Genomic DNA, 24,791 nt, shown 5'->3' with positions numbered 1-24,791 from the left:
TGTGTTTGGACAAAAACTGTTGACTTCTGTGCTAGATTTATAATGCGTTCAGTGCTATGAACTCAAACACCTAACACGATGGCCCAAAGTTCATGGTCTTTTCAATAGTATCTTCTTTATTTTTTAAATTCTATCATAATTATTTTGGAAGCATTTAGATACAAGTTCTTTAAATTCCTGCTTCTGCCAGCACGAGAAATCCTAAATTGCCAGAGCCAAATATTTAACTGTCCACTGTCCGTCCACAGCTCGGATGGTTCCTTTCTCTTTTAACTATTCCAAGAACCAAAATCTCTTTAGCAACCTTTCCAAATAACTGGAAATGAAGATTCATTAGCTTCAAGCAACATAATGTACTAGAGAGAATGTAAGTGGGAAAATTGCTTTCCTTAACCTTTTTTCTGTATACCAATTTGGACTAACTACTGTAATTTCCACAGCTTTACCTAACAGAACTCCAGTTTGCTGGATACCCACACACCCATCAGGACAGCTTTTTGTGGAGCAAAGCCAGGCTTACGTGTGAGCTTTTCCTGTAAGGTACAAAATTATGAATTCTCAAAAAAAGCAGATCCACGGATGCAACAAGCTTTTCTGTGATGCAAGAGAGGGAATACTGCTCACAGGAAATAGAACAAGGATCACCATTTCAGACCACCAGCTTTGAATGATCTTGGGCAACCAAAGAATGTGGAAATCTCTTTATATGTATACATTTTTCAATTTGTTTCTGACACAACCAGATACAACTTGGCACAGGAATGTGGTGAGCAAAAGTCACACCCAAATGACCCAAAAGTCAGTGCAGCCATTATTCATGTCCACAAGTACCCAAGGACAAGTTCACTGCTCAGGAAATATCATTCCTCCTTGGAACAAGGTAGCTAAGGAGGCAAAACTGAGCAGCAGAGTTATAAATATATATATTATATATAATTATTTTTTCTAAAATATAAATATATAATACTCCAGGAGAGAGCTGAAAGGCATTGACACAGACAAACCAAGCTGTACCTGTCCACTGAGGAGAAACAGAAGTTCTGAAACTAAAATTTAAACACACATGCATATATTGCATATGTAACGTTAACCCACTGACAGCTCTCCATCTGCCAATGTCCAAGCAAGGCACATGACCTGAGAATGAGCAAAAAGGTACTTCAGAAAATATAAAATAACTATGGAATTCTATTATTTTAGACTCATGGTTAGTCAGATGTGAGGAAGAACCCACTCCTGTAGCTCCTGAGGTCAATGGCAATCATCTCAGCTCACTGAGTGGCCTACAGAACGCCCCAAAATTAATTTACAATGACAATGCAGCTCTGCTTGTGAATTTGAAAAGTGGTGTTGATGAGGGACCGTTTTTTTTTTTTGTTTGTTTGTTTTTCATACTCCTTAAGGAGAAATCCTTCTCAAATATACTTAATAAAAAGTTAATGAGGAACAACAAGGCTGAAAATGAGCACTAGCAAAGGAACAAACACCACGTGTCTGGGTGTGCACACATCTCTTAGGGAGATGCCCTAGGTGTTTCCTGCATGGATTCAGACCATGACACAAACAGTGGGGAGTCGTCAGTCACAGACAGTTTCCATATTTGCAAGATACTAAAGGACACAGTCGCAAAAATATCCTACACAAATATTCACCTGGAAAAGTATAAATTACACTCTGGCATTTCACAAACTTTTGAAATTTTCTCTTGAATCGTTGTTCCTCAGAGACAGGAGCACCTTTTTCTAGGAACTCAACCACATTTTTCTGACTTGAATTCCCTTCAGGCAAGCAACGAGCAAATCAGCTGCCTATGCAAAGACTAAAAACAGCATTGACAAATAGTGAGGGGAAACCCACAGATTCTACTCATTTTACTCATTTTCATTTCTTTGGCATGAAGGAAATTCTTTGAAATTAAGGAAACTTCATTCTTGAAATTTCATTCTTTGAAATGAAGGAAACCTCCTCTCCTGCACCACTTCTCAATGAGGTTCAGAAAACCACGTCACTATGGGTAAGTTGTGACGTATTTCTGGAGCTGTGCATCGCTGAATGAAATGCTAAAAAGAAAGCAAATCATTGTATGGGAAGCAAACAACTTCCTGCTGCCGGCAACAAAAGTTTACTTTGAGCAGTTGGAAGCAAACACCCTACAGAAAAGTACCTGGATAAACAGAAAAACATCCTGCTTTAATCAAGAATGGTAAAAAGCTTAAAAAAGTGTGGTTTTCTTTTTTTCCCTAACCTAAAAGCCACCATGATGACACTACAGCTTCTCAGGAAAAGCTGTTTGTCAGTCATCCTCTCTTTTGTTCAAACACAGCTCTTTTTTATGAAACCTATTCTCCCCAACCTCATGAGGAGAGCTAGTCCCACCCATTCTCCATGAAAAGTCAACTACAACACACCTGAGACAGAGGTAAATCCACCACTGGGTCCCACCAGACTCACTTCTCTGTAAAGAAGGAGCACAAGAAGCAGCAGGAGCACAGGACTGCTCCACCATGGGGGGAAACATGCCCAACTAATGTCCCAAATGGCCATGAGGTCAACTTCTGTAAATCTCTATAGCTCCTTAACAACTGGCTCTATCTATCTTTGTGTTTATCCAGCTCCTAAGACACTTGACTCTTGGAATGAGCACAAGCAGCTATAAGAGGCTCAAAGCAAAGATCAGAAGCACATTACCTATAAACTAAGGGATGTGTTATCTGGAGAAACAGTTGATTATGTGGAACATTTAAGGAGGCTTCCTTCCCTAGACACAGCTAAATTACCTTGGGCCTGCCTACAGAGAAGAAGACACTGTAGATTTCCAGTTTTACAACAGAAAATACGTGCCAGAACCTTGACACTGCCCAAATAATTCAAAATGAGGTTATTCTATTGAAAAAAAGTTTAAAAAGTTGGGCAAGATAAACCAAAATATCTGGGACTGTCGAGCAAAACAAAAGCATTTTATTTTGGGCCAACTCAAGACCAATCAGTGCTGGCCCAGGCTGCAGTTTGCACTGCAGGAAGAATAGTACAGATGCTGCTTGCCCCAAATCTTCTTTTGCAGAGCTGGATCCCCTGTGCCACCAGACAATGAACAGGAGGAGAGGGTTAGTCTAGAGCTGCAGTTCAAACAAGTCAGATTTCATGACCTACCAAACCCACAGGAGATATTCCCCATTGGAAAGTGTGGTGTGGTTTGTGTCAAGTAAAGAAGTTCTAGTGGATATGCAATGTATTTTCTTCTACTGCCATCCACTTCAAAGCAGCATCAAAGCCAAAAAGTTTTCCCTGTCTCCAGTCCGTCAGTAACGTCAGTTGGCAATTAAAAACCAAGACACAAATGAAAGAAACGAAACACTAATGAAAGAAATTAAAGAAAACTAACACTGAACTTCACTTTCCACGCCATGCCTGCATCACATACTCTATCTCCCCACATACAGTGACATATATTGTCACTTTGCAATTGTAAAATGCTTTAAAATGCCCCCATCTCATCTACCTTTCCTCTTTTGACAGTAACAACATCTCCACTGTTGTTTAAAAACCAACCATCGTGTCATACAACCTTATAAAGATCCAGCAAATCCCAGTCACTGAATCCTCCTGATTGGGCAGCTAGTGAAAAAACCATGTAGCTTTAAACTCATGACACAAATTATTTATATTTTTTTGTACTTAAAGCAAGAGGAAGATAATTTTGATTTGTTATGGAGTATTAAACCAAAAACCTTTCGTGAGGCAACCTGCAAATGATGCTGCGTCTCACAGCTGCAGAAAAGAAGAGGGCAGAGAAGTGGATTGGCTGTGTCCACCCAGAAGAACCACTTCCACAAGCTGTCTTTCAGTGCCTGCTGGCCTAAACTACTGGGCAGAGAGGGTCACAACAACAGGGACTTGAGAATCTTCCACTGCCTGGGATTTTTCATATGAACGAGGCAAGAAGAGCCAAAACAATTACACTCCTGATTTCTAAGAGACTACAAGAAACATTTGCAATTGTGAACTGAATGGACAGCACCATGAATCTTCTCCTCTCATCCTGTCCTAGCACTGCCTGGGATGCTGAGAAGCAGCCTGCTTTCCCCCCAAAGACAAAACCTTATGTAACACCATGCCCGTAATGAACTCAGGAGAAGCACCTGAATTATAAAATATGCATCCCTCTGCCAGAACTTTCAAAGGAAGGGTGTACACAGAATCAACGTTTTTCCCCACTGCTGCTTGCTATCCAGCATCCTAACTCCACTGCTCTTGTTCCTCTAGCAGAAGGTGGTTCCTCTGGAGTATTTGTGACAACAGTGGGAGGCTGCTCTTCAGGAAAGGGATTAGGAGCCAAAGGAGTAAATTTGGCAGAGCCAAGCTCACATAAAATTTTCTGTACTACTGCTCCTCCCCCAGCACAAAAAGCAAATCTGCTGTTTTGAGGTGGCACTTAAAAAAGGCATAGCAGGAAAAAAAAAAACAATCCTGAAGCTGGGCTTTAATGTGAAGGTATGGTGACCTCGGGTCTGACGGCCAGCAAACAGGCACACTGCTGCCCCTCACCCAGCTCCTGCTGCCCTCTGCTCTGCCCACACCCTGTGGCTCTACAGGATGACAGAGATCAAGCAATGACCACGGGGGTGATCAGACCAATAACTCTCCTTCTGCTGCAAACACTTGCCCCCTAAATATTCTTCGGGTCTGGGGAGGTGGGGTGGCACTGAGGGACAGATCAGGGTACAACTTGTGCACTTCTGATATGGACACAGCCCCCAGGGCAAAGCCTGAAAATTCAGAGGGCTGGGAGAGCCCTTCAGAGAAATAACAGTGATGGGGGGGTAGTCCTGACCCTGCTCCTTGTGGCTGGCCACTGGCCACCAGGCTCAGATCCTGAGGTCCCCCTGATGGTCCCTACCTTAGGGGCAGGCAGGCAGTGACAGTCCCCCCAGAAATTCAGTCCTACTAAGTTAGCAGGTCCCCTTAGGCTCCAGCTTAATGCATTCATGACACTGCTGTGGTTTTGGCTTCCTACGACTTTCTGTCACAGCTTCTGGTGTTTTGATGTTTGATTTACAGTGGTGCTACAGTTTAAGGTGTGGGGTTTTTCCAAATTAAAACAAACAACGAATCCAAATGCAAATGATGCAGGAACAAACAGATGTAAGAGTCCAAAACACACAAGGAAGGTGAAAGAAAAGTCAGATCAACGCTGGACACTAAAAACTTTCCCTACAGGTGCATGTTCACCTTATTTTTACCTCCTTCATCTCCCATCTCTACATATTCCTAGAAATTACCTGACTAGAATTACCTTGAATAGGCAAACTGATAGGAAGAAAGGGACAAGCTTCTGGTGCACCCCAGAATTTGATTATTATTTATGTCACTACATCTCATGGCATCAGTTCCAGCTACAAGAGAGATGAAGGATAGGAAGGAGTTTACTCAGCCATTTCCAGCTCTTCTCTTTGACTCCGTAAGAGTGTTTAACCAAAATCCCACAGAAATCTCAAAGCAAAGCTGGGTCATAGCAAAAAGCCATCCATATCTTAAAAAAAATAAACAAAATGTATACATCCTTCAAAAAGTAAGCCAAAATTATTTCTGGTTTCTTTTTCAGCTCACATTTGTCATTACCAGTAAGAACAGCAGCATCAGAAACGTGTAGAAAGCAAAAACTGTAAAAGCTCTCAGTAATTTGAAGTACTTTAAATGACATGAATGAGTAACCAAGGAAGCTAAAGGAAACCTCAGGTTCTAGCAGGCTGAAACCACAAGCATCAGCTTCTCCACGGCAGGTACAGACCACAAGGAAGAAGAATCTCTCTTTTCTGACGGAACAACCTCATCCTTGTTGAAAGGGCTGAGGATCTTGTGGCACCCCTTCACCCACCAGTGATGGAAGAGGACTCTCACCTGCCCAGCTCACCACTCCATCTGTCTCCTCCTGAGGCAGCAGTGCCTACAAAATCACCAGCTTCACCTTCTTTACTGCCAAACATCCTGTTCAGACAGTACCCTCTCAGCTGGAGCTGACCAGGAATATATTTCTGCTGCGCTCCCCATCTTTTTCACCTCAATTTTTCAGGATGCGTGCATCTCAGCTGATGTGCCAGGGCACACCACACACACTCAGAAGCCAGTGCTGCACTGGGTCAAACACCAGCAATGTCCCCTTGTCCTTCCTGTCCATGCAGATTATCAGGGAAGTTTTATAGGCATCGGTTGCCTCATAAAGGAAAAGACAGACTTCTCTAAGCATCCTGTAAATGCCAGGAAAAGAGAAGAATGGAAAGGAAATGAAAGGAACAACCTGGAAAGGGGAACGGAAAAGCAGGAGACCTTGGCTCCAGGGAGAGAGAGCCGACCACAGTTTTAGCCCTGCCTTCATCTATAGAAGATGTTTGCTTTCATTAATCACGGAAAAAATGTGGTGCGTGAGCTAAGTCTGCCCCTGGGCAGATTTAACTTGGGTGACCTGAACTTACTCTGCAGATCACCATAGGTCTCTCTGACCTTGGCAGTGACACAAGGATCATATTTTCTCGTGGATGAATTACTCTGGAATAATTCTGCCAATGTATTAGGCATAAATAGCCTTTTATTTAGGACTGTGAAAATATGTTCTCTCTTTCTGCCTCTTTCCAAACAAAATCACCTTTCCAAACAAAATCTATTTATTGGAATAAGGAGAACCCCACCCTTCATTAAGGTCTGGGTACACATCTTAAGGGCCAGACAGAAGCTTGGCTGCTTTGTGCTCATGGCAATGTGTTTTCAGAAGTTGCCTTCAGCAAGATGCATTTTGGACTTAACTGGTTAGATTTGTTGCTTTTGATTGGAGTGGTCACCCTGCATAACTTTTGCAGATGAATATACAAATACTTTCAGACATGACAGAGGTGGTAAATTTAGGTCAGCAGTGGGAATGCTCAGCTTCAAGCACCAAAACAGAAAGCACAGTTCTCAACATACATCCACAAGCCAGTGAAGAGGAGCTCTGTGAAAACCAGCCAAGCTGCACTGGAGATAAGCGATAAAAAGGAAAAAAATCCCCCCAAACCCACATCTCAGCCTTGCAGAAAATCGACCAGTTTGGAAGGAACAGGTAAACAGTGTGTTCTTGGACAGGAGTCAGCAGAGTTTGGATGATGCAGACCTTTCCGTTCAAGAGCTGTGCTGGTTTTTGTGTCTGGTCACTCGAGGTCACATCCCAGAGCTCTGAGGCTCTGCAGGAGCTTCCTTCCCCATAATGGAGGTGGCTAAAGTGGTGGCTATTAAAATCAGTTCTTATCCTGATGCCACCTGAGTCTTAATTGCTGAAAAAATGGGGACTGTGACCACAGAAAGGGCTTTCTGGCACTGGCTGAGGAAGTATCAGTTTTTGAGGTCAGAACAACATCCCTTAAAAATATGAATCAGAGCGGTTTCTTTCATGCTGCAATTTGATAAAGGCGGGCAAAACGTTAGCAGACTATTCTGATGAAGGTCAGGACAGCTTTGAAATATATATATATATATTAGAGATGTGCTTAGATGTGTATAAAAAGCAAAGAAAACACTTGAAAAACCTGTATTCAAATTATCCTGGAGCAGCCAAATAAATCCCAGTAAATACCATTTCCCGCTTCCACTCTGAATGAGTCTCTTCTAATAAAACTCATTACATGTTGAGCAAACACAATTTTCCAGCTGTGTGTTAGCTGCCTTTCTCCTCCATACACAACTTTTGCTGTATGGCTGATGCCTCAGGACCTGCAGGGAAGTGTCTCAGCCTGAAGACTGGGACACCAAGGCAGAAAAGGAAGTCTCTAGTCACAGTCTCTGCACTCTTTTCCATTAAAATCCCGGAACAATACTCACTGATGCCAAAACAGGTGCTTCTCTTGGGACTGGAAAAGGCTTTAACAAATACCTGAGAATCATCTGAGCAGCCTCCAACAACGCCAGCCTCTGAAGCATTGCTAATCATGGCGCTGGTTCCTATGCAAAAGCAACTCTGAATTTTGTCATTTTAAATGCCTGACCACCTGCACCTGCAATTCGTGGCTGAAGGAGATGAGGAGACAGATTCTCATCTAAAATCACAGGTTGAAATTCCAAGTTCAGCTAAAAAAGCAATCTCACCTACACTTAACAGTTTCTATGGAAAATACCTTGACATAAGCACCGTATTTGCAATGAATATGATCTCAGCAGTGACCTGAACAAGGGAATACTGACCTGGAGAAGGCAATTGCCTGTAAGATCATGGGGAGGCTATCCTTTATGCTCACCCTTTACCAGCCCAGGAGACCTCATGCATATTCAAAGCTGCACATGAACCTCAACAAAAAGCATGAAAAGAGAGGCTCGAGACTGCAGGTGCACATTCAAAGATCACATGAGTTGTAAAGAAGCAGGCCAAAGTCTCAGAGCAGTCAACAAATGCTGGAAAGCCCAACTTTCCAAGGCACTGCAAGTGTTCTGTGCTAGGTATGACTCCTGCAGAGCAAGCAGAATGGATTACAAGGAAGCCTCTGCCAGGACAATCCTGGAAACACCTCACTCAGCTGCCTTCCCTGGGTTTAGCCTGGAGAAGCCATCCCCCAAGATCCCAGATAAGGCAGGCTGACAAGGTGCTGAATGAAAGCCCACACTGCTGCTCCCCGCATGCCTGCAAACCTCCAGCACTCTCCTCAGGCTTTGCACTCACAGCCTCCCAAGCAAGCAATCCCCAAATTTCACCCAATTTTACATTTCTGGGGCACAGTGGGGACACAGTTCGAAAATATTTTTCAGGACAGCATCTGAAGTGGACTTCGAAATGGAAATAGGAGCTCAATATGCTGCATAAAAAGCATTAACCTCTTACCTCTCCTACCTCATGGGCTTGTCAGGATTGCTACAAATACGACTGCAAAAACAAAGTGCAAAAATGAGCTACTCTTAAACGGACCAATATACATCTTGTTACTTTGGAGTAGAAGTAGGTTAAAGTCTGATTTTTGTGTTTAAAAGCAGAGAGAAGTTCTGACAGATGCAGTGCCAACTGCCAAAGGACCCTGTGGCCGAGCAGCACAACAAAGCTAAATATGGCCATTCCTACCACCTCAACTCAGCAACAGGTCTTGCTGCAAGGCTTCCCTCATGGAGCTCTCATCTCAGGCAAGACCTCAGTGATGTTTGCTTGGAGGCTGAGAAAAGCACTGCTACACAGTTTCAGGAGCCCCATTCATCAAATTTATATTTAAATCTTCAGCTCCCAGAGTCATACGAGAGCCTTCAACCAAAACCACGGATGCCCTATTAAAGCAAGCAACCTCTTGAAGTCGGGAAAAGCTGGAATTCTGGCTTCTTGCCAGCTAGGCATGGAATACAGACACAAAACCCCTCAAATAATATTTTTTAAAAAGTGTATATATATTTTTTTTTTCTGTGAATGCCAAGATTTTTTGAACACTTCAGTTACCCACGCAGGTCTGCCAACACAACAAATGTCATGAGATGCTCAGAGAACCGTGCTCAGGAGCTGCAGAGGACTCAGCCTCACCTACACACAGAACACCTGAGCCCACTCCTCTAACCTTCAGCAGTACAGGACACTTTATTCAGCTTCTCCACAAAGAGCAAACATTTCCTTCCTCAAGGAAATGCCAACTTTTAGCACACTTCCATCCCTCCTCACTCATTTAAATCAGACTGCCAAGCTAAGTGTCTGAACGAGGTGATTAGTCCTCCCCAAGTCCCTTCACAGTCAATGGAGAGAAAGAAACTCTCCGGAGGGAAATTCAGGATTGAGATGACTACAAGAAAATGTGCACTATTAGCTTTGAATACTGCACAGAACAGTAAAAACCTACAAGCAGCAATGCTCTAGCAAGGAAACTCTGGCTAATGAAGACTGAATATGCCCATCTCCGTTTCTAAGCAAGATCTGGACTTCAGGGCTCTTTCTAAAATTACTCAGGATGGGAAGGCTGAATTTAGCTCCCATCCATCACCTTATCACAAGAATACAACCTCATGCTTCCTGCCACAGAGAATCTGGGAAAATGCAAAATTCTACCTCTTATCACCAAATCATAATTAATTTCTTCTTCCTATTTTGCCTTACTTGAGAGAGGAAAAAAAAAAAAAAGGCCGTCCCTGATAGATAACTAAATTTATGTCTTACCAAACTGAATGTAAATGCAAGAAACAGGAAGTTTTTACTTGGAAACTGGAATTTCAAGCACTCAGTGGCAAACAATGAAGCAGAGAGATAAAGATGCAATGGCAATGGTGGGGGACAGACCTGCCAAGCTTCCTGCCCACGCTGACTCAAGAGCATGTGTCCTACCACGATATGGACTGGCCACACCGCTTGTTTTTATTTTGGCCATGGCTATTTGTTCCTGTGAAAACCCCTATAAAAACAAGCCAGAAGACCAGACAATAGTAGTAGACTTGCCATCTCTTCTGGCCAGATCTTTTACTTAACACTTTAGCAAAAAAGATGCAATCAGCAGATCTCTGTCCCATTTATACAATTCTCCCTGCAGTGACCAGGATTGCATTACACTCTCCAGCACCCGCCAGATCAGAGCATCCAGCTCTTCCCCACCACTTCAAGAGATTGAACTGATACTTGAAAGCACATTTGCTATTATCTGCTCCAGCCCCTTTGGAAACGACATTACACACAGATACAGGGGGCAGGCAAATATTGCCGCTCTTTTATTATCCCTGATGTCCCCTGGCTTGTAATATCTGAGGAGTCCCCAGGTCAACGGGATTACTTTATCTTCCTCCCCCTTTCCCTTTATCTCTTCCCTCACCCCACAGGTATCCATGTCCAAATGGGACACTTTGGCAGGGGGTTGGCTTGACCCAGGTCACTGGGAGGTCAAGCTTTTCACCACTTGCTAATGCAAAGCTTCCCTCCCCAGCCCCTGCAGCCCCCAGGGGTCCAGGGACCCCTCCTCACACACCCCTCTGCTGCCCACGGGGGCAGATGGAGAAGGCAAACGCTCCTCCCTGAACAGCAAAGCCCTTCCCCATATGGAAACCAGGATTTGGTTTGTGTCTTTTTAAATAAGCAAAGCCAAGGGAGAAGCTCGTGAAAAATCAGCTCAGCACCGCCTTTGTTCCTGTACCCAACTTGAAGGATGGGTGGCTTAACTAGTTAGGAGCAACTCAGACTATATTTTTGCCTACCAGAACAAAGTTCGATTTTTATTTAGATTGATTTTGAGATTTACATGCGAGAAATGGACACAATTGGATCAAATATATACTAAAATAAATTGTTGACTCCCATGAAAGCCAATAAACCCGAAACAAAATTCACAGATCTCATCTAGCAGCATTTGAGATTTGTTTTATTTCATTATTTTGTATACATTTACGGAGCAGAAATTTGCTTAACTCTGCTTCACTTTTCTTTCACTGAAACAATAAGACTCTCGGCAGAATATTTTCGACTTGAATATTATCACCAGGATAGCATATGGCAAACTAGCAGCAGGCAGTTTATCTTCATCCTCTTTGTAAGCTAAAATTAGCACAATGCTTTTGCAACAGCATATGATGTATTCAGACCAGTAGATATACCTAATACAACTTCAGATCCATCCCTGGCTAACCTCCAATATCCAAGTAAATTGATTGCTAATTTTAACTGGGTATTAATGTGTTTAGTATCAAGTTGGCATTTATCAACTTGAGAGGCACTTTTAAGTTTAATACTGTCATTTCACACACACCAACTGCAACTGTAAATAAAATTTGTGTATTGGTAACACACAGCATTTCAATTCATCTCTACGAAGCGATTCTAATTTATATTAATACATTATGTATGGAAAGCCATACTGTAAAATTGCATAATATGCATATTCTGCTCTTCAGTGATGCAATATAATTAATGGTGGTGAAGAGCTGATACACCCATGTCATGACTAACATGCTCCTCCTGCAGACTGTTAGCTGGTTACTTTATTGGGATTAAACTCATCAAGTCATCCTTTGGATTAAATTAAACCAAGTCATCACTTTACATTTCTTGATGAGGTGGCTCTGCCAGCCCTCTCTGCTCCTCAGCCTGGTAAATTATGGCCACCTCAGGGGTTTTTTAGCTGGATTAAATATGTGGTGAGACACTAATGTTAGCACTGCTTCCTAATTTGTTTCTTGTAGCTGTAACACCAAGGAACTTAGCACAGTGCTCCTCGTGAAGAAAATTTGGAAGGTTCTAAAAGGCTCTAAAAATGCCCTGTGCTTCACAACAGTGGTTGTTTTACCACTTTTCTTGCCAGGTTGACAGAATAAAAAAGTGTAGTAGTAGAAAGTAGTCACATCCAAGCACGTATATGAACAAACACTCACACAACACAATAAATATTTATGGACTGACATTCAAAGATTTTGTGGCTCAGCCTGCTCATCAATAGAACATCCCTCTGCTCTCCTACAGCCCATTACAGAAATACAACACAAAACCACACCAAGTCTGCCCGACAGTTACACTGAATTAACATCACCACTATTCTCACTCTTACACAGCTGGCCTCATGCAGAATTTGCACAGGGTTAGTGCAGACAGATACAAAAAAAGAAAGCAGGCAGGATCCTGCACAAAAGCCTCTCCTGAGGCATTCTCATTGCCACAGGCAGGATGAGGGGACAGGAGAGATAAATAGAGGCTTTACTTAGTAGGGAAGGGAGAAGAAGTACAGAAAGAACACAACATTTCAACTCCACTTCGTTGTCCCTTTTCGCCCTTGCTGTAATTTTAATTTTCCTGCATCTTATCCCCTGCTCTTCAGCAAGGAGCTGCTACACTCCGACGTTACAGTGCCCTGAAACTTTAACCCCATTTTCAATGACACTTAACTTGGAGCTGTTCAGTTCATGCTGACCTCATTCCCTCTTTCCCCTGCTTTAGGAAGGCATTGGATGCAGCGCTATAATCCAGAGCCCCAAGCAGCAACTCCACCGTGGGGTTTCTCCCTCACTGCTGTGCCAGGGAGGGAGAAAGGGAGGAGATTCTCTTGGCACAACAGTGAGACCCAACAAAAGGTTCTCCATCCTACAAGCCTTGCTTCCATGACCTTCACTGGCTGCCCAGAGAAAGCTAAGATATGCCTTCTTTGAGGTCCATGGGGACACTACAGACTCCAGAATATATTTAGCATGCATCCATGTGACACTGCTATTCAGAGCACTGGGGATGATTTCAGAATAAGTTAGGGTATGTCTGCCTCCATTAGGTCTTTTCCAAGGGCATAACTGGTGTCTTCTAGTAGGTTTTCTCCTGTCCTCGCAAAAGACGTACTTAAAACCTGGAGACAACACACAGTATTGGGGTTGCAAGGGCCACCTCTCACCCACAGCACAGAATCAGCCCCAGGAAAACTAAGGACTAAGGGACAAGTAGTTGAAAAGGCTGTGCCCACTGTACTTTGATTTATTTATATGCTCTGTTTCTTCTTTCCCACACTTTCACATAACACTTCGGTGAAGAGCAACTGCAAAAACTTGACTGCAAAACCTGTGTGAGATTTAAACACCCAAGAGGGAAAGAAAAAGATATAAACAAATACTCATAATACTTAAAATAGGTAAAGAAGTTTTATATATGTAAGTATTTATATATTAGGTGGCAGAGGTAGTGCCTGGTGATGAGGAAGTCCCCAAGCCACAGAGGGCGGCAGGGTGGCAGTACCTGTCCTGATGTCACACTGCTCCCACTGCACATCCTGCTCTCCCATGTCCCTTCCCACCTTCCAAGCCTGGGCAGGAAAAGTTCAGGCATGTCAAACCAAAGGCCACATGGAGGAGGTATCAAGGCTAAAGAGCCAAGGCAGAAGACTTTACCCTCAGTCAAAGACCTGCCAGAGCAGTGTCAGGCATTTGCTTAGTCACAGCCCTACAATCCCACCCCGGCTTGGGCAGAGGGGACATCAGGCATCTCCCTCTGGTATTTCTCATGTCACCAACTAGTGGGTCACCAGGCCAGGGAGAAGCAGTCCCCAATGAATTATAGGGTGACAGGTGGCTCTGACATCACCGCTCCGCTGCTGCAAGCTGCAGAGGCTGCTCTGATTGCCCAGAGAAAAGTCCCCATCTCATTCATGAATTTAAAATTGGAAGGAAAAAAAAATTAGTAATAATAAAAGCCCGTGCGCATCAATGTGCCTAGAAAAAAATTATGTCAGCATCTTACTGCGCTGATCCTATTAATTAATCCCTTAAAGAATGGCCCCTTGCCCACAAACATATAATGTAATGCCAGCTTAATCTTACCTAAAAAAAAATTACAATGCAATGAGATTACTCGTCTGACTCTGCTAACTGTTACAGCACTGCTTAATCCTGCATTTCAGAGCTTTAACAAGCTCCTACAACACTGCACAGAGTTTATCAGAGCAGTTGCCGAGACAAGAAGGACTTATGTTTTAAAGAATATAATTCCACTGTCTTTTGTGCTTTTTTACGTATCATGTTTATACAGTGGCTTTCATCCTGAAAGATCTCAAAGCCTATTGCCTCCTCCTGCTCCCATTGAAGTCTTCCTTTCAGGTTTCATATTAGAGCAAGATTACAAATAAATAGATAGAAATATATATATATATATGGGGATAGATATATATTATGTGGGGTTATAGCAGGAAAATTTGTTGAGGCCGGAGTTCATCCCTCCTTCCCATTTCCCAAACACAGCTGGGAGGGGCACTACCAAATCGGCCCCCTCCTACCAAAAACCTGCAAAGGACCCTATTTGGGACCTTGCCTAAAGAAGTGGGGGCAAACCTGACCCATGAAAATATCATTTCTCCATCCCTGTCTTCATCCCCAGCCCGTCCTCCCACCAGCACAGCCCCAGCCCGACAATATCCACCCACAGCCACACATTTCCCAGTCTTAGCCTGTTACAGACATAGTAAACTTCCCATGGAACAGGAGAAGAAAGCTCTGCTCCCTCCCTGTAATTATCAAATCAGCCAAAAAACGAGGAAGAATTGAGAATCCTCATTATAGCACATCATAAAACACGGCGAGGTCTCGTGCTCGCAGCCTGTTATTGGCACAGCCTGCCAACAAAACTTTACAAAGAGCACAGGAATTCATGTTTGCAGAGATATTAAAGTCATAAAAGGGGAAATTTGGATTTTATTTTCCCACAGTCTAAATGAAGGTGAACCAAGCAAATTTGGCACAGAGTGCTCGTCAGATGCCATTTCCCACAGCAGTATGGTATTTTCCTCTGGGAATAAAACATTTTCCTTCAACTACTGTTTATAACTCTTATCAGTTCAACAGCAATAGAGCCATCAAGTCCAATATCTTGTGGAAAAAAGTCAAGGTCAACAAGTACTTGCATTTTCGTTTATCTTTAGCTGCAATTGCTACTGACATTCAATTGGGTAATAAACATGAGGACTGTCAAATGCTCTCAGCAAACAGGTGATCCAAAAGCTATCAGAGAGAAAGAGGCTACCGCCAGGTAATCAAACAATTCTGTTGCAACAATTATGATTTGAGTGCATTCATTTACAGAAGCAATCACCTGTCAAATTTGAATGAATAGCATCAAAGCATTCCCACCATCAGGGTAATAAGGGCAAGAAAATACAAGCTATGTCGACTTTCTTTCCCAACAAAAGCATGCCAGCATTAGCAAGAGCCTTTAAAAAAATTTAAAAAAAGGGATAAACAAAAATATCCAGCATTTTATTTCCTGAATTGAATTATAAAAAATTATTTTAACATAAATCCAAAGTAACTGGGCCTTGTGGAGGTGTGTCTCATGAACAATAACGGGTGCCTAGGAAAACACTACAGCAAGTAGGGGCACACAGAGGCAGCTGTGCCACTGCTTTGACAATCAGCACTTGGGCAGCTTCCTGAGCCAGTGGTTCCATCTGGACCAGGGTTTTTGATAGCTACAGAAGAACCTGTTTTTCCATGAATTGGTCTAATCTCTTTTTGTCCCCTGCTGACCTCCTCAGAAGGCTGTTCTGCAGCAACAAATTGAACATAAAAACATTTTTGTTTGTTTTAAACCTACTAACACTCTGGGAACAGCTCCTGTGCCATGAACACCCACCCTTAGTTCTTGCATTATGGGACAAGCACCCACTTTTTCTCCATACATAACTAATTTTAAAGACTTCTCCTCCAACCTTAGTCATCTTTCCCCTCCCAGCCTTTCATGTGAGAGATAGGAAAATGGTTTGTGCCAAGCAGCCTGATGGCAAACCCTGTTGCATCACTAATCCAGAAATACAGCATGTTTATGAGTTTATACTCCTTGTGATGTCTCTCAAAACAAACATCTCAGGATCACAGCTTTTGTTTTTTTGAAACCTCCAAGTTAAAGAGGTCAGTGACACACACCTTTAAGTCTCACTCTGTCTACATCAGACTGCAAAAGACTCAGCTGATGCCACCAAAACCTGGAGAAGCAAACGGGATAAAACCCTTAAGATGGGAATACTAAGATAGCCTTTAATATGGGAATCTCATTAGCTCCAATGAGCCACCACAACTTAAGTGAAAACACCCAGGATGTGTAGGAAAAAAACCACTACATCTGAATAAAACAACAAAAAAAAAAACCCCATATCAGCCATCTTGAAAACACTCAACTCCAGCACCACTGAAAGAGGCATTTTGAACACTAAAAACTTCAAACTTATTTCTACAACTTCTCACAAAACCAAACCTCCCTCTGCCCCATCCAAGGAGGAAAGCAAGATGCCCTCCAGTCCTATACCAGAGTTTTCAGCCAACAGCCCAAGACACGATTTAGTAATATGATTCTTTTCCACCAGTGTTCCCTGTTTGGCATATTCAAGATCCTGCACTCAGTAAAACACCTGGTTCTGTGCAGACACACTTTGGGGGCTGCAAAAGCCAGTGGATGCTCTCAGTTCAGGGTCAGGGCCATGTTCTTATATACACATCTATGTATACATGGGCTTGTGCACAGCCACACAGATGTTTAACGGGTAGATATTTCTGAGTTTAGAAAAACTTGCCAAGAAAATAGGAAAAAAAAAAAAAAAAAAAAAGGACTCCAGCACATGGATTTTACTGTTTGATTACAGATGGGCCGAGAAGTCAGGAATATTTGTATTTCCATAGCCACTTTAAAGGTAAACAGTTTCCAAGGTCTTTTTCCCCTCCTTCTGCTCTGCCAATGATGGCAGTGGCCTCAGCCTGAAAGATCTGCCTCCTGACATGGTCATCCCTCTGCTCCCCTCCCAGCTGGAAGCTTTTCCTGAGCAAAGACTGAAAGTTCACATTAAACCCTGCTGAAATGATTGTGCTGGTTTTGAACTGCTTATTATCTCTGGGGGCTGACCTGAAAAACAAGTTGGTGCTTAGAGAAATACAAGTTTCCCCTGAAAGGCAAATGGGAAGAAGGAAGGTTTTTTACAAGGGGAAGAGTTCATTTATATGAGTGATGTTACCCACAATTTAGGGAAAACAAGCAAGGTTCATAAGTATTTAAGTTAGCTTTGCCAGAGCAAAAAGAAAAATGCCTGTTAATAACAGACATTTAAGCTAATGTGAATGATTGAAATAAATCCTGACACTGAGAATAGATTAATGCTAAAATCACGATAGACACAAGCTTCTAAGTAAGAACTTGCTCCCATGCACCATTCTGGAAGCAAAACCCTGCTTAGCTGAGGCACACATACTTAACACTGCCGAAATCTAAGTTTAACAGCTGAATCAGGCTGATGAGACCAAAAAAAGACCCAAAACCCAAAACCAAACAAAAAGCTGAAAACCTAAACTAGCAGGAGGAAAAAACCAGTTTCACGCCCCCCAGCTTTAGAACAGAATGATAAATTGACATCATGTTATGAGCATAATCCTCAGCCACTCAATCACTGTTAAGAAAAAATAAAACACGATTCTGAGGAGATAAAAATAATTAATGCTGGTGCTGCTGAACAATACACAGCTACACGAAGGGTTTCAGATAAATATGGGCCTGGTTTAAATCTCGAATCTCATGTCAAAGGGAGAGGGCACAGGTGCTGATTTTAAAGCAAACCCAGGCTGCCTGCTTGATGGAAAAGCAGGAAAAGGAAAGGGGATGGCAGAGCCTCGGCAAGAAAACTGATACTGCTCCGTTTCCAAACAAGCCCATTACGCCTAATTCGGGATTCACAATACATAAAGAGGCAGGAAAAACACAGGGAGCAGCCCCTGTTGACTAATGCCCTGTCTTTTCTAATCGAGGGTCACATCCAGTCTAACCGATCGCATGATAATGGCATCAGAAAAGGTCAATCAAAGACAAGCCGAAGCTTCCACTGCCTGGCTGACCTTCGGAGCTTGTGACAAATTGCTATCAGTCAATGTCAACTAATGACAGCGGCTCTTTGGCTAATCAATTGTTCTAAAAATGATCAAGAAAACTACTCGTAGGACAGCTCATTTTCACATCAATGCCTGTGAAGTATGAAAAGCTCATTTTTTTTTTTTTTTTGAGTTTTTAATAAGCTCATAAGTAAAGCAGTTACTTGGTAACAGGGGTCACCTTAGTGAAAAGACAGAACCTTTGTCTGCCTTTTACATATTCTTTTATTACCATATTATAGTAAAAATATGCCATGCCATTACTGTGCCAGAGGGCTACATAATAAAGCAGGTAATACTTCATACTTTTTTTTTTTTTTTTTTTTTTTTTTGGAGATAAATACTTCCGTGGTTTAGGAGGGCCTCTGTTTGGATGTAAATAATCATCAATGTAGTCTCCAGGTATTTAAATGTAAAGCAATCACCACTGGCACACAGGTGACATGCCCACTCATTACTCACCCAAATTTCACATGACAGAGCCAGTAGTGAAAAACCACGCTGTGAAAAAAATCCAGCGGTGCTGCTGGGAAGTGAAGGCCTAACAGCAGCTATTTTGTTCTCAAACCCACCCACCCCATGCGAGCACAACTTATTCCAACTATTTCCGACAGAATCCACATTTGGTAGGAAAACCGCATGCTCCGAAACCCCCTAAGCCCTGCGAAAGCAAACAGACATTTCCGCCCTGGAAGGATTCTGCATGTAAAAGCCAACGTGGAAATGCACACAGGCTTGAGGCACTGGGAGATATATCATGGTTCTCCTCGTACAGCAGAGGGGTGACTGCAGGTTTTTTCCCCGTCTCTTCATCCTACCAGCCTCTCCCAGCATCGTTTTTCAGCCGCTTCCCAAAGCTTCACAGCCAGGCCACGCTCAGATCTGCATTCATGCATTAAATATCACCAAAACAACAAACCCACGCTGCTCTGAGGCTTGAGAAAGTGCGAGCACAATCATGCTTTGCTTTTCCATAAGGGGAACATCCAGCAAAGGACACTGCAGGGCGTTACATCACAAGGAGCCATTTGAGAAGACGCAGCCTTGAGAAGGAAAGAGGAGCCATCGTTCAAGCACGGCACTGCTTTTCATTTGGGTTTACCTCTTTGCTTCGGCGACTGCCACCCATGACACCTGTACTGCCAGGAAGGGTTTACCCCAAGGAAAACACCCCTCCCCAAGCCAATGGCCCCCAAAGCAATTCCCCACATCACCACAGAGCAGGAGCACGGTGGAGGGGGAGCGGCGGTGAAGCGCTAAACAAGAAACATTAAAACTTTTGTTTTCATCCCAGAAACTGCCAAGTGACAGCAGTTTCAGGTTACACCCTAAACCTGCCTTGCTATGGTAGTTTTTCAAATTAAAATATCTTCCGTGGCCTTAGCCACTCTCAAGGCATCCACAGGCAAGAAAGAAAGGAGGCAGGGCGACACTTAAGCTCAGCCATAATTGGAAGTATGTGAAAAATGAAGTGTCAGTTCGGTCAATAAAGGGCAAAGGTGAAGGGGAGCTGCAGCCCAAACTCGGTGCGAAATGTGCTCATTAAGACACCCAATCCCAGGGCTCCTGCCCACCTATCCCATTAGTCATCGGCCATCTGACCGCTTCAAATGCCTCCCCGCTCTTATTACTTTTCTTCTCCCATGTTAAAAAAAAAAAAAAAAAAAAAAAAAAAAAAAGGAGAAAAAGGAAAAAAAAAAAAAAAGGCAAGCTGGTATATAAATCCTTGCTCAGTCATCTGGAACATAACGTGGCCCTTCTCTCCCCTCCTCTTTCCCCGGCTCTGCCTTTGCAGCCTCCAAACAACCGCCTGGAGATTCCCAGCAATAATAAACCCGATTGCCTTTTTGCCTATAGGTTGCTCAAACTCCTACAGAACCTTGGAAAAAAAATAAGTAAACCATTGCAGCCATTGAAACGTTTTTATAAAGAAATATCGCTGCTTTCTACTCCTGGCTTTAAGGAGCAACAATTATTTGGAGGTTAAAAAAATGTTTTGAACGCAGGCTGAGGCTTGGGGAAAGAAAATAAGAGAGAAAGAAAAAATACGCACAAATAAGGTGACACTGATGGATTATTTTCCTTTCTCTTTTAAGCTGTGTAGAAGAGCTAAACATGGGAAATAAAGAACTCCACTCTGGATTATAAGTGACTGTACCAAGGCTTTGTTCAGCATCTTCCTGGTCTCACTATTTGAAAAACAAACAAGATAGACCTCTCAATATCCCAAACAGGAATCTTTTGAAGTTACAAGACACAGCAAGATAAAACAGAGCTGCCATGAGCTCAGCATCACCTGCCTGCGCATAAGAATTTGGGTCTCTTCATTTAAATAGAATGTAGTGAATTATTTCTCCACTATGTAAATTCAGATCTCTTTGCACCATTTGGAGACCTCCAAAGGCCTTTGCCGTTAAGTTCAGAGCAACGGGAAAACTTTTCCATAATATTATTCTGCATTCCTGGGCTATAACTATCCCCCATGATGACACAATACCAGGCCTTTAGAAGAGGTTGTGTCAACGTACTATGCAATAACATATCCTGCTGTTCAGTGGCACGAGACCTCAGAACAGCTCCCTAGCAGTTAAATATGGATTTCTGCAACAGATCGAAGCAGCTGGGAGTTATTACTATTTACTAAGTAAATAAATTTACACGTTTAAAAAGACTTTAAAATGTTTACAGGAAAAGACCGTCTCTCCTGATTTCAAAGGCGATCATTGGATGGGTGTTGTAGGCTGGGACATAAATAAGTGAAAAATACACTTTGCAGGATTTGTAGTGATGAATAAGGTAAAGAAGAAAAATCTCCAAAAGGTCCAAGAATAGACCTTAACATACTTTGGGTTAAGGACTAAGGAGAAAAGTCTTTCTAAAGGCTAAAGCTTTCCAGTCCGTGTGCCTCTCTGAAAATGCAAAGCTTACATTTACATCCTTGTGATACTTTCAGCCAGGTTGCAAACCCGGCCCAGAAGGTGCTTCTACCTACCCCAACAAGGGAAGTAGGTTGTGAGAACAATCTAAAACCCGACAGTTTTAGAGGGTTTTATTTCTGGTGATCAGATTGGGGCTTTTTTTTTATTTAAATTTTTTTTTCTTTTAAATGGCAAACGTGATCTTGACAGATGGAAGGAACCAAAAGGAACTTTTTACAAACTCCTAAAAATAGGGAAGCCCATAATACCCTGAATATATGTCACGCAAAGCATGCAGCTTGAGCTAGCTCCCATGCTTTGCAAGCATGAGCATGTGGGTCCCCAGCCTTTTGCTGCCACCCCTCCGCAGCACCTGGCTGCTATGGCAGTGCCATGCTGGCTCCTTCTGCTGCCAAGAACAGCACCCAGCAGTGGGGAAACACAGGGGTTTAACCACAGTGTTGCACTCCTGACATCAGAAAAGCCACCAAATCACAGCATCTGGAAATTAAATGCAGTTGGAGAGAGGCAGGATATTTGCTATCTTTTTGTTCTCTTCTGTTTCGGTCCTTCTGGGTCGTATTTTTTGACTTCTTCCTCATAGGGAAATACTAACATCACATTTTGGGGTTCTTACAGAAGATGTACATGCAGGCAAGGGTGTGCTTAAACAAATGAGCTTCCTCTATATCTCAACCCACAGAGCATTTCATGTAAACAAGACATAAAGCAAGGCTCAGCAAGACCACCACTACTATTACCACATTCCCGTTCCTCAAAAACAATGCCATTTCCACAGGTGGCAAGTGGCCTGAAGGCAAGCCTTGGTAACACAGACCCCCCAGGATAGGATCTCTTTTCCAAAATTCCTTTCCCAAACTTGACCTGAGAGCTCCAGTTATCAAATTCCCACTTTAGTTACTCTTCTCCAAAGTTTTAATGCACTGAGCCTTCTCCCACAAAACACTTTATCAAGCACTGGCAGCAATTCCAGCCTCAATAAACCACTGGGGTTTGGGCAACAGCTTCAGAACTGACTAAAGCATCACTGACAAGTCTTTCTGTGGATATTTCATAGGACTCAGGCTGGAAACTCACTTTAGAAAACCCTTTCTGACTGAGGCTGCAGCATGCACCTTGCCAGGAACTGACCAGGATGGCACTAATACATCAGACATGACCAGCACTCCAGACTACTAAAATGCCACATCGAGGAGAAAATGAAGTCAGAAAATCTTTAAAAGTACACCAAGAACTAAGCTCGATTTCCAACATGGTCTAGGAGCATTCTGGCAAGGCTCCTCACAGATGTTTTGTCCACGCACATATCCACATAAACACACGCACATCCGTCTAATAAAAGAACAGCCCTAACCAAATAGAAAAAAAAAAGTCCCTCTCAAAACACCACATTTTAGTTCAAAGCTTATTTCTGAAGCAGCTTTTTCAGCCTTTAAAAAACCCCAAGGATTTAAAGTTCGCTCCAAAAGCAAGGGGCTCTAATGAACAAGTTGACACCACTTAAGCTATAGCATTGTGAACAGCACCACTAGAATATATATGTATACATACTTGAAAGAAAAAAGGCCCCCTGAATTTATGTTGCATATCATTTTCCAGTAAAAGTCAGAGGTCAGAAGGTTACCAGTTTCTGCCTCAGCTCTGCAACAGTTTACTATTCCAGGCCCCATTTTTACTAGGCTACACTTGCGATGAAGTCAGCAACTTTTCTTTAAACAATAACGAGTCTCAAATACCTAAAATTCTATAAAGAGATGTTATTCACCGTGTACGTTAAATCCATGCATATAAAAAATTAAAATATACTGGTTTAGTTTAAAAACTAATCTTGTTAAATGCAGACTTTGCAATGCTAATCAGTACTGTTCAACCTTTTTTTGGAAACACAATTCCTTTGTTGTCTAACAGCACTTGAATGAAACATGATCATAAAACCAGATTTAAAAGTATATACCTATTGTGAGTTCAGAGTCAACTTCAATAAAGCACTCTCTTTTATATTCAGATTAAGGATCCTTTTTAAATTTTAATTGCATTAAATTAACACTAAATCCACTGCAGTTGGTCTCTTCAGAAAAAAAATATGCTTTCAGCTTCTCAGGGAAAAAAAAAAAATCCAGAGATTCAGCTTTTTAGACTTCAGAGTTTCTGAGACAGCACTGATTATTTGTAGAATGTCCCACTTCCATTGCACCAAGCTCATTTCATACTTGCCCTACTAAATCAGCTACTCTGGCCTGGCACCCAAACAGAACGTTTTTGCATTCAAGTCAATTGGAATTGAGTATAAAAAAGTAAGTAAAAGCACAGCTCAGGATTTTGCAAAAGGGGCCAGCTAACATCTCTTCTTTATATGCAATCAAGTTTCAATGGCATCTTTGAAATATTAGCATGCACTTCTGCAATATTAATTACATTTGGTTTTGAAGATTTCATCTTTTAACCCATTTGAACGAAGAGGAAAAAAAACCCAAGTTCTCATTTCTTATTTTTATTAAGCACACTGCAAATTTGGTACATATGTTGCTCTAACATGTGCCTGCTGGCAGAGTCAAAGAAATAAAGATGCCAATCCCTTTACTAGGAGGAGATGGAGTTAAAAAAAAAAAAAAAGGTCAAAAAAAAGAAGAAAAAAAAAAAAAGGAAGATAGACCTTCCTCAGCACAAACCCTCTAGTGCCCAAGCATATTTCCACAGCAGAAAGAGAGTAACCAGTCCCTGAAGCACGTTTTCCAGCTAGGAGAGTGTGAGGGCTCTGTTCCTACCTTGCTCACTGCTGTTGTCCCCGCTGTGTGATGTGTGTCCTCCGCTGGAGGGGCCGGGGGTTCCCCCGGAGCGCGTCGACGCGGTGTCATCGTGGTCTCTGTTCCAGGAGGGCTGTTGGGAAAACCAAAAGGTTAAAATCTGACATGGGGAAGAATCACCAGAAAACGCACTCCTGGGAGGGTGGTACCCATGCTCAAACCCGTGGGGAAAGTGCTGGCAAACGCATCTCCCCAGTTATTCCTCCTCTGCAGGTAGCTCTCTTCGCCGCTGCCCAGCGAAAAAAAATCACACACTCCGGAACACGTTTACTATCTAAATAATCCCAAGCTTCATTACCACAGAGAACAGAAACATTCCTGGCCAGGCAGGGGGAGCAGGAGGAGAGCCAGAGAGCGAATCACTGGCACTGGGCTCCAGCTATATTTTTAGCATCCGCAAAACCCTCCGGCACCGACAGCCCCACGAGGGCAAAATGAGAGCGGTGGTCGAGAGCAGCCTGGTTTATTTGGGCCTCCCATTCCTCCTACGAGGCCAACGTGGAAGAGCTTAAAGACTTTGCTGGCAATTAGGCCTGGGTCCATAATAGCTGGGATGTGTCAGCTGTTTGCCGGATGGTATATGGCAAATGGACCAGGCATGGGGACAAAAAAGAAATGAGAATAACAATGGCTTCACATAGGCTGTGTACACTCAGCCCCATGCAGAGCCTCCTTGTACTATTGAACAGAAAACAGATGTTGCTTCTTATCACTGGGTGCA

The 24,791-nt window shown here is 42.7% G+C and overlaps 1 protein-coding gene across 4 annotated transcripts in view; it reads right to left on the bottom strand.

Moving 5' to 3' along the window:
• The window catches only part of MEIS1 (Meis homeobox 1), a 108,622-nt gene that overhangs the window by 57,450 nt on the left and 26,381 nt on the right, over positions 1-24,791 (bottom strand). For all 4 annotated transcript variants that reach the window (XM_066316479.1, XM_066316481.1, XM_066316478.1 and 1 more), the window contains exon 7: positions 24,032-24,143. In XM_066316479.1, the coding sequence (XP_066172576.1) occupies positions 24,032-24,143 (112 nt within the window). The remainder of the gene's footprint in view (positions 1-24,031; positions 24,144-24,791) is intronic.

The sequence above is a fragment of the Sylvia atricapilla genome, chromosome 3 (assembly GCF_009819655.1).
Source record: "Sylvia atricapilla isolate bSylAtr1 chromosome 3, bSylAtr1.pri, whole genome shotgun sequence".
NCBI lineage: Eukaryota > Metazoa > Chordata > Aves > Passeriformes > Sylviidae > Sylvia > Sylvia atricapilla.
This window is presented reverse-complemented; position numbering and strand designations above follow the sequence as displayed.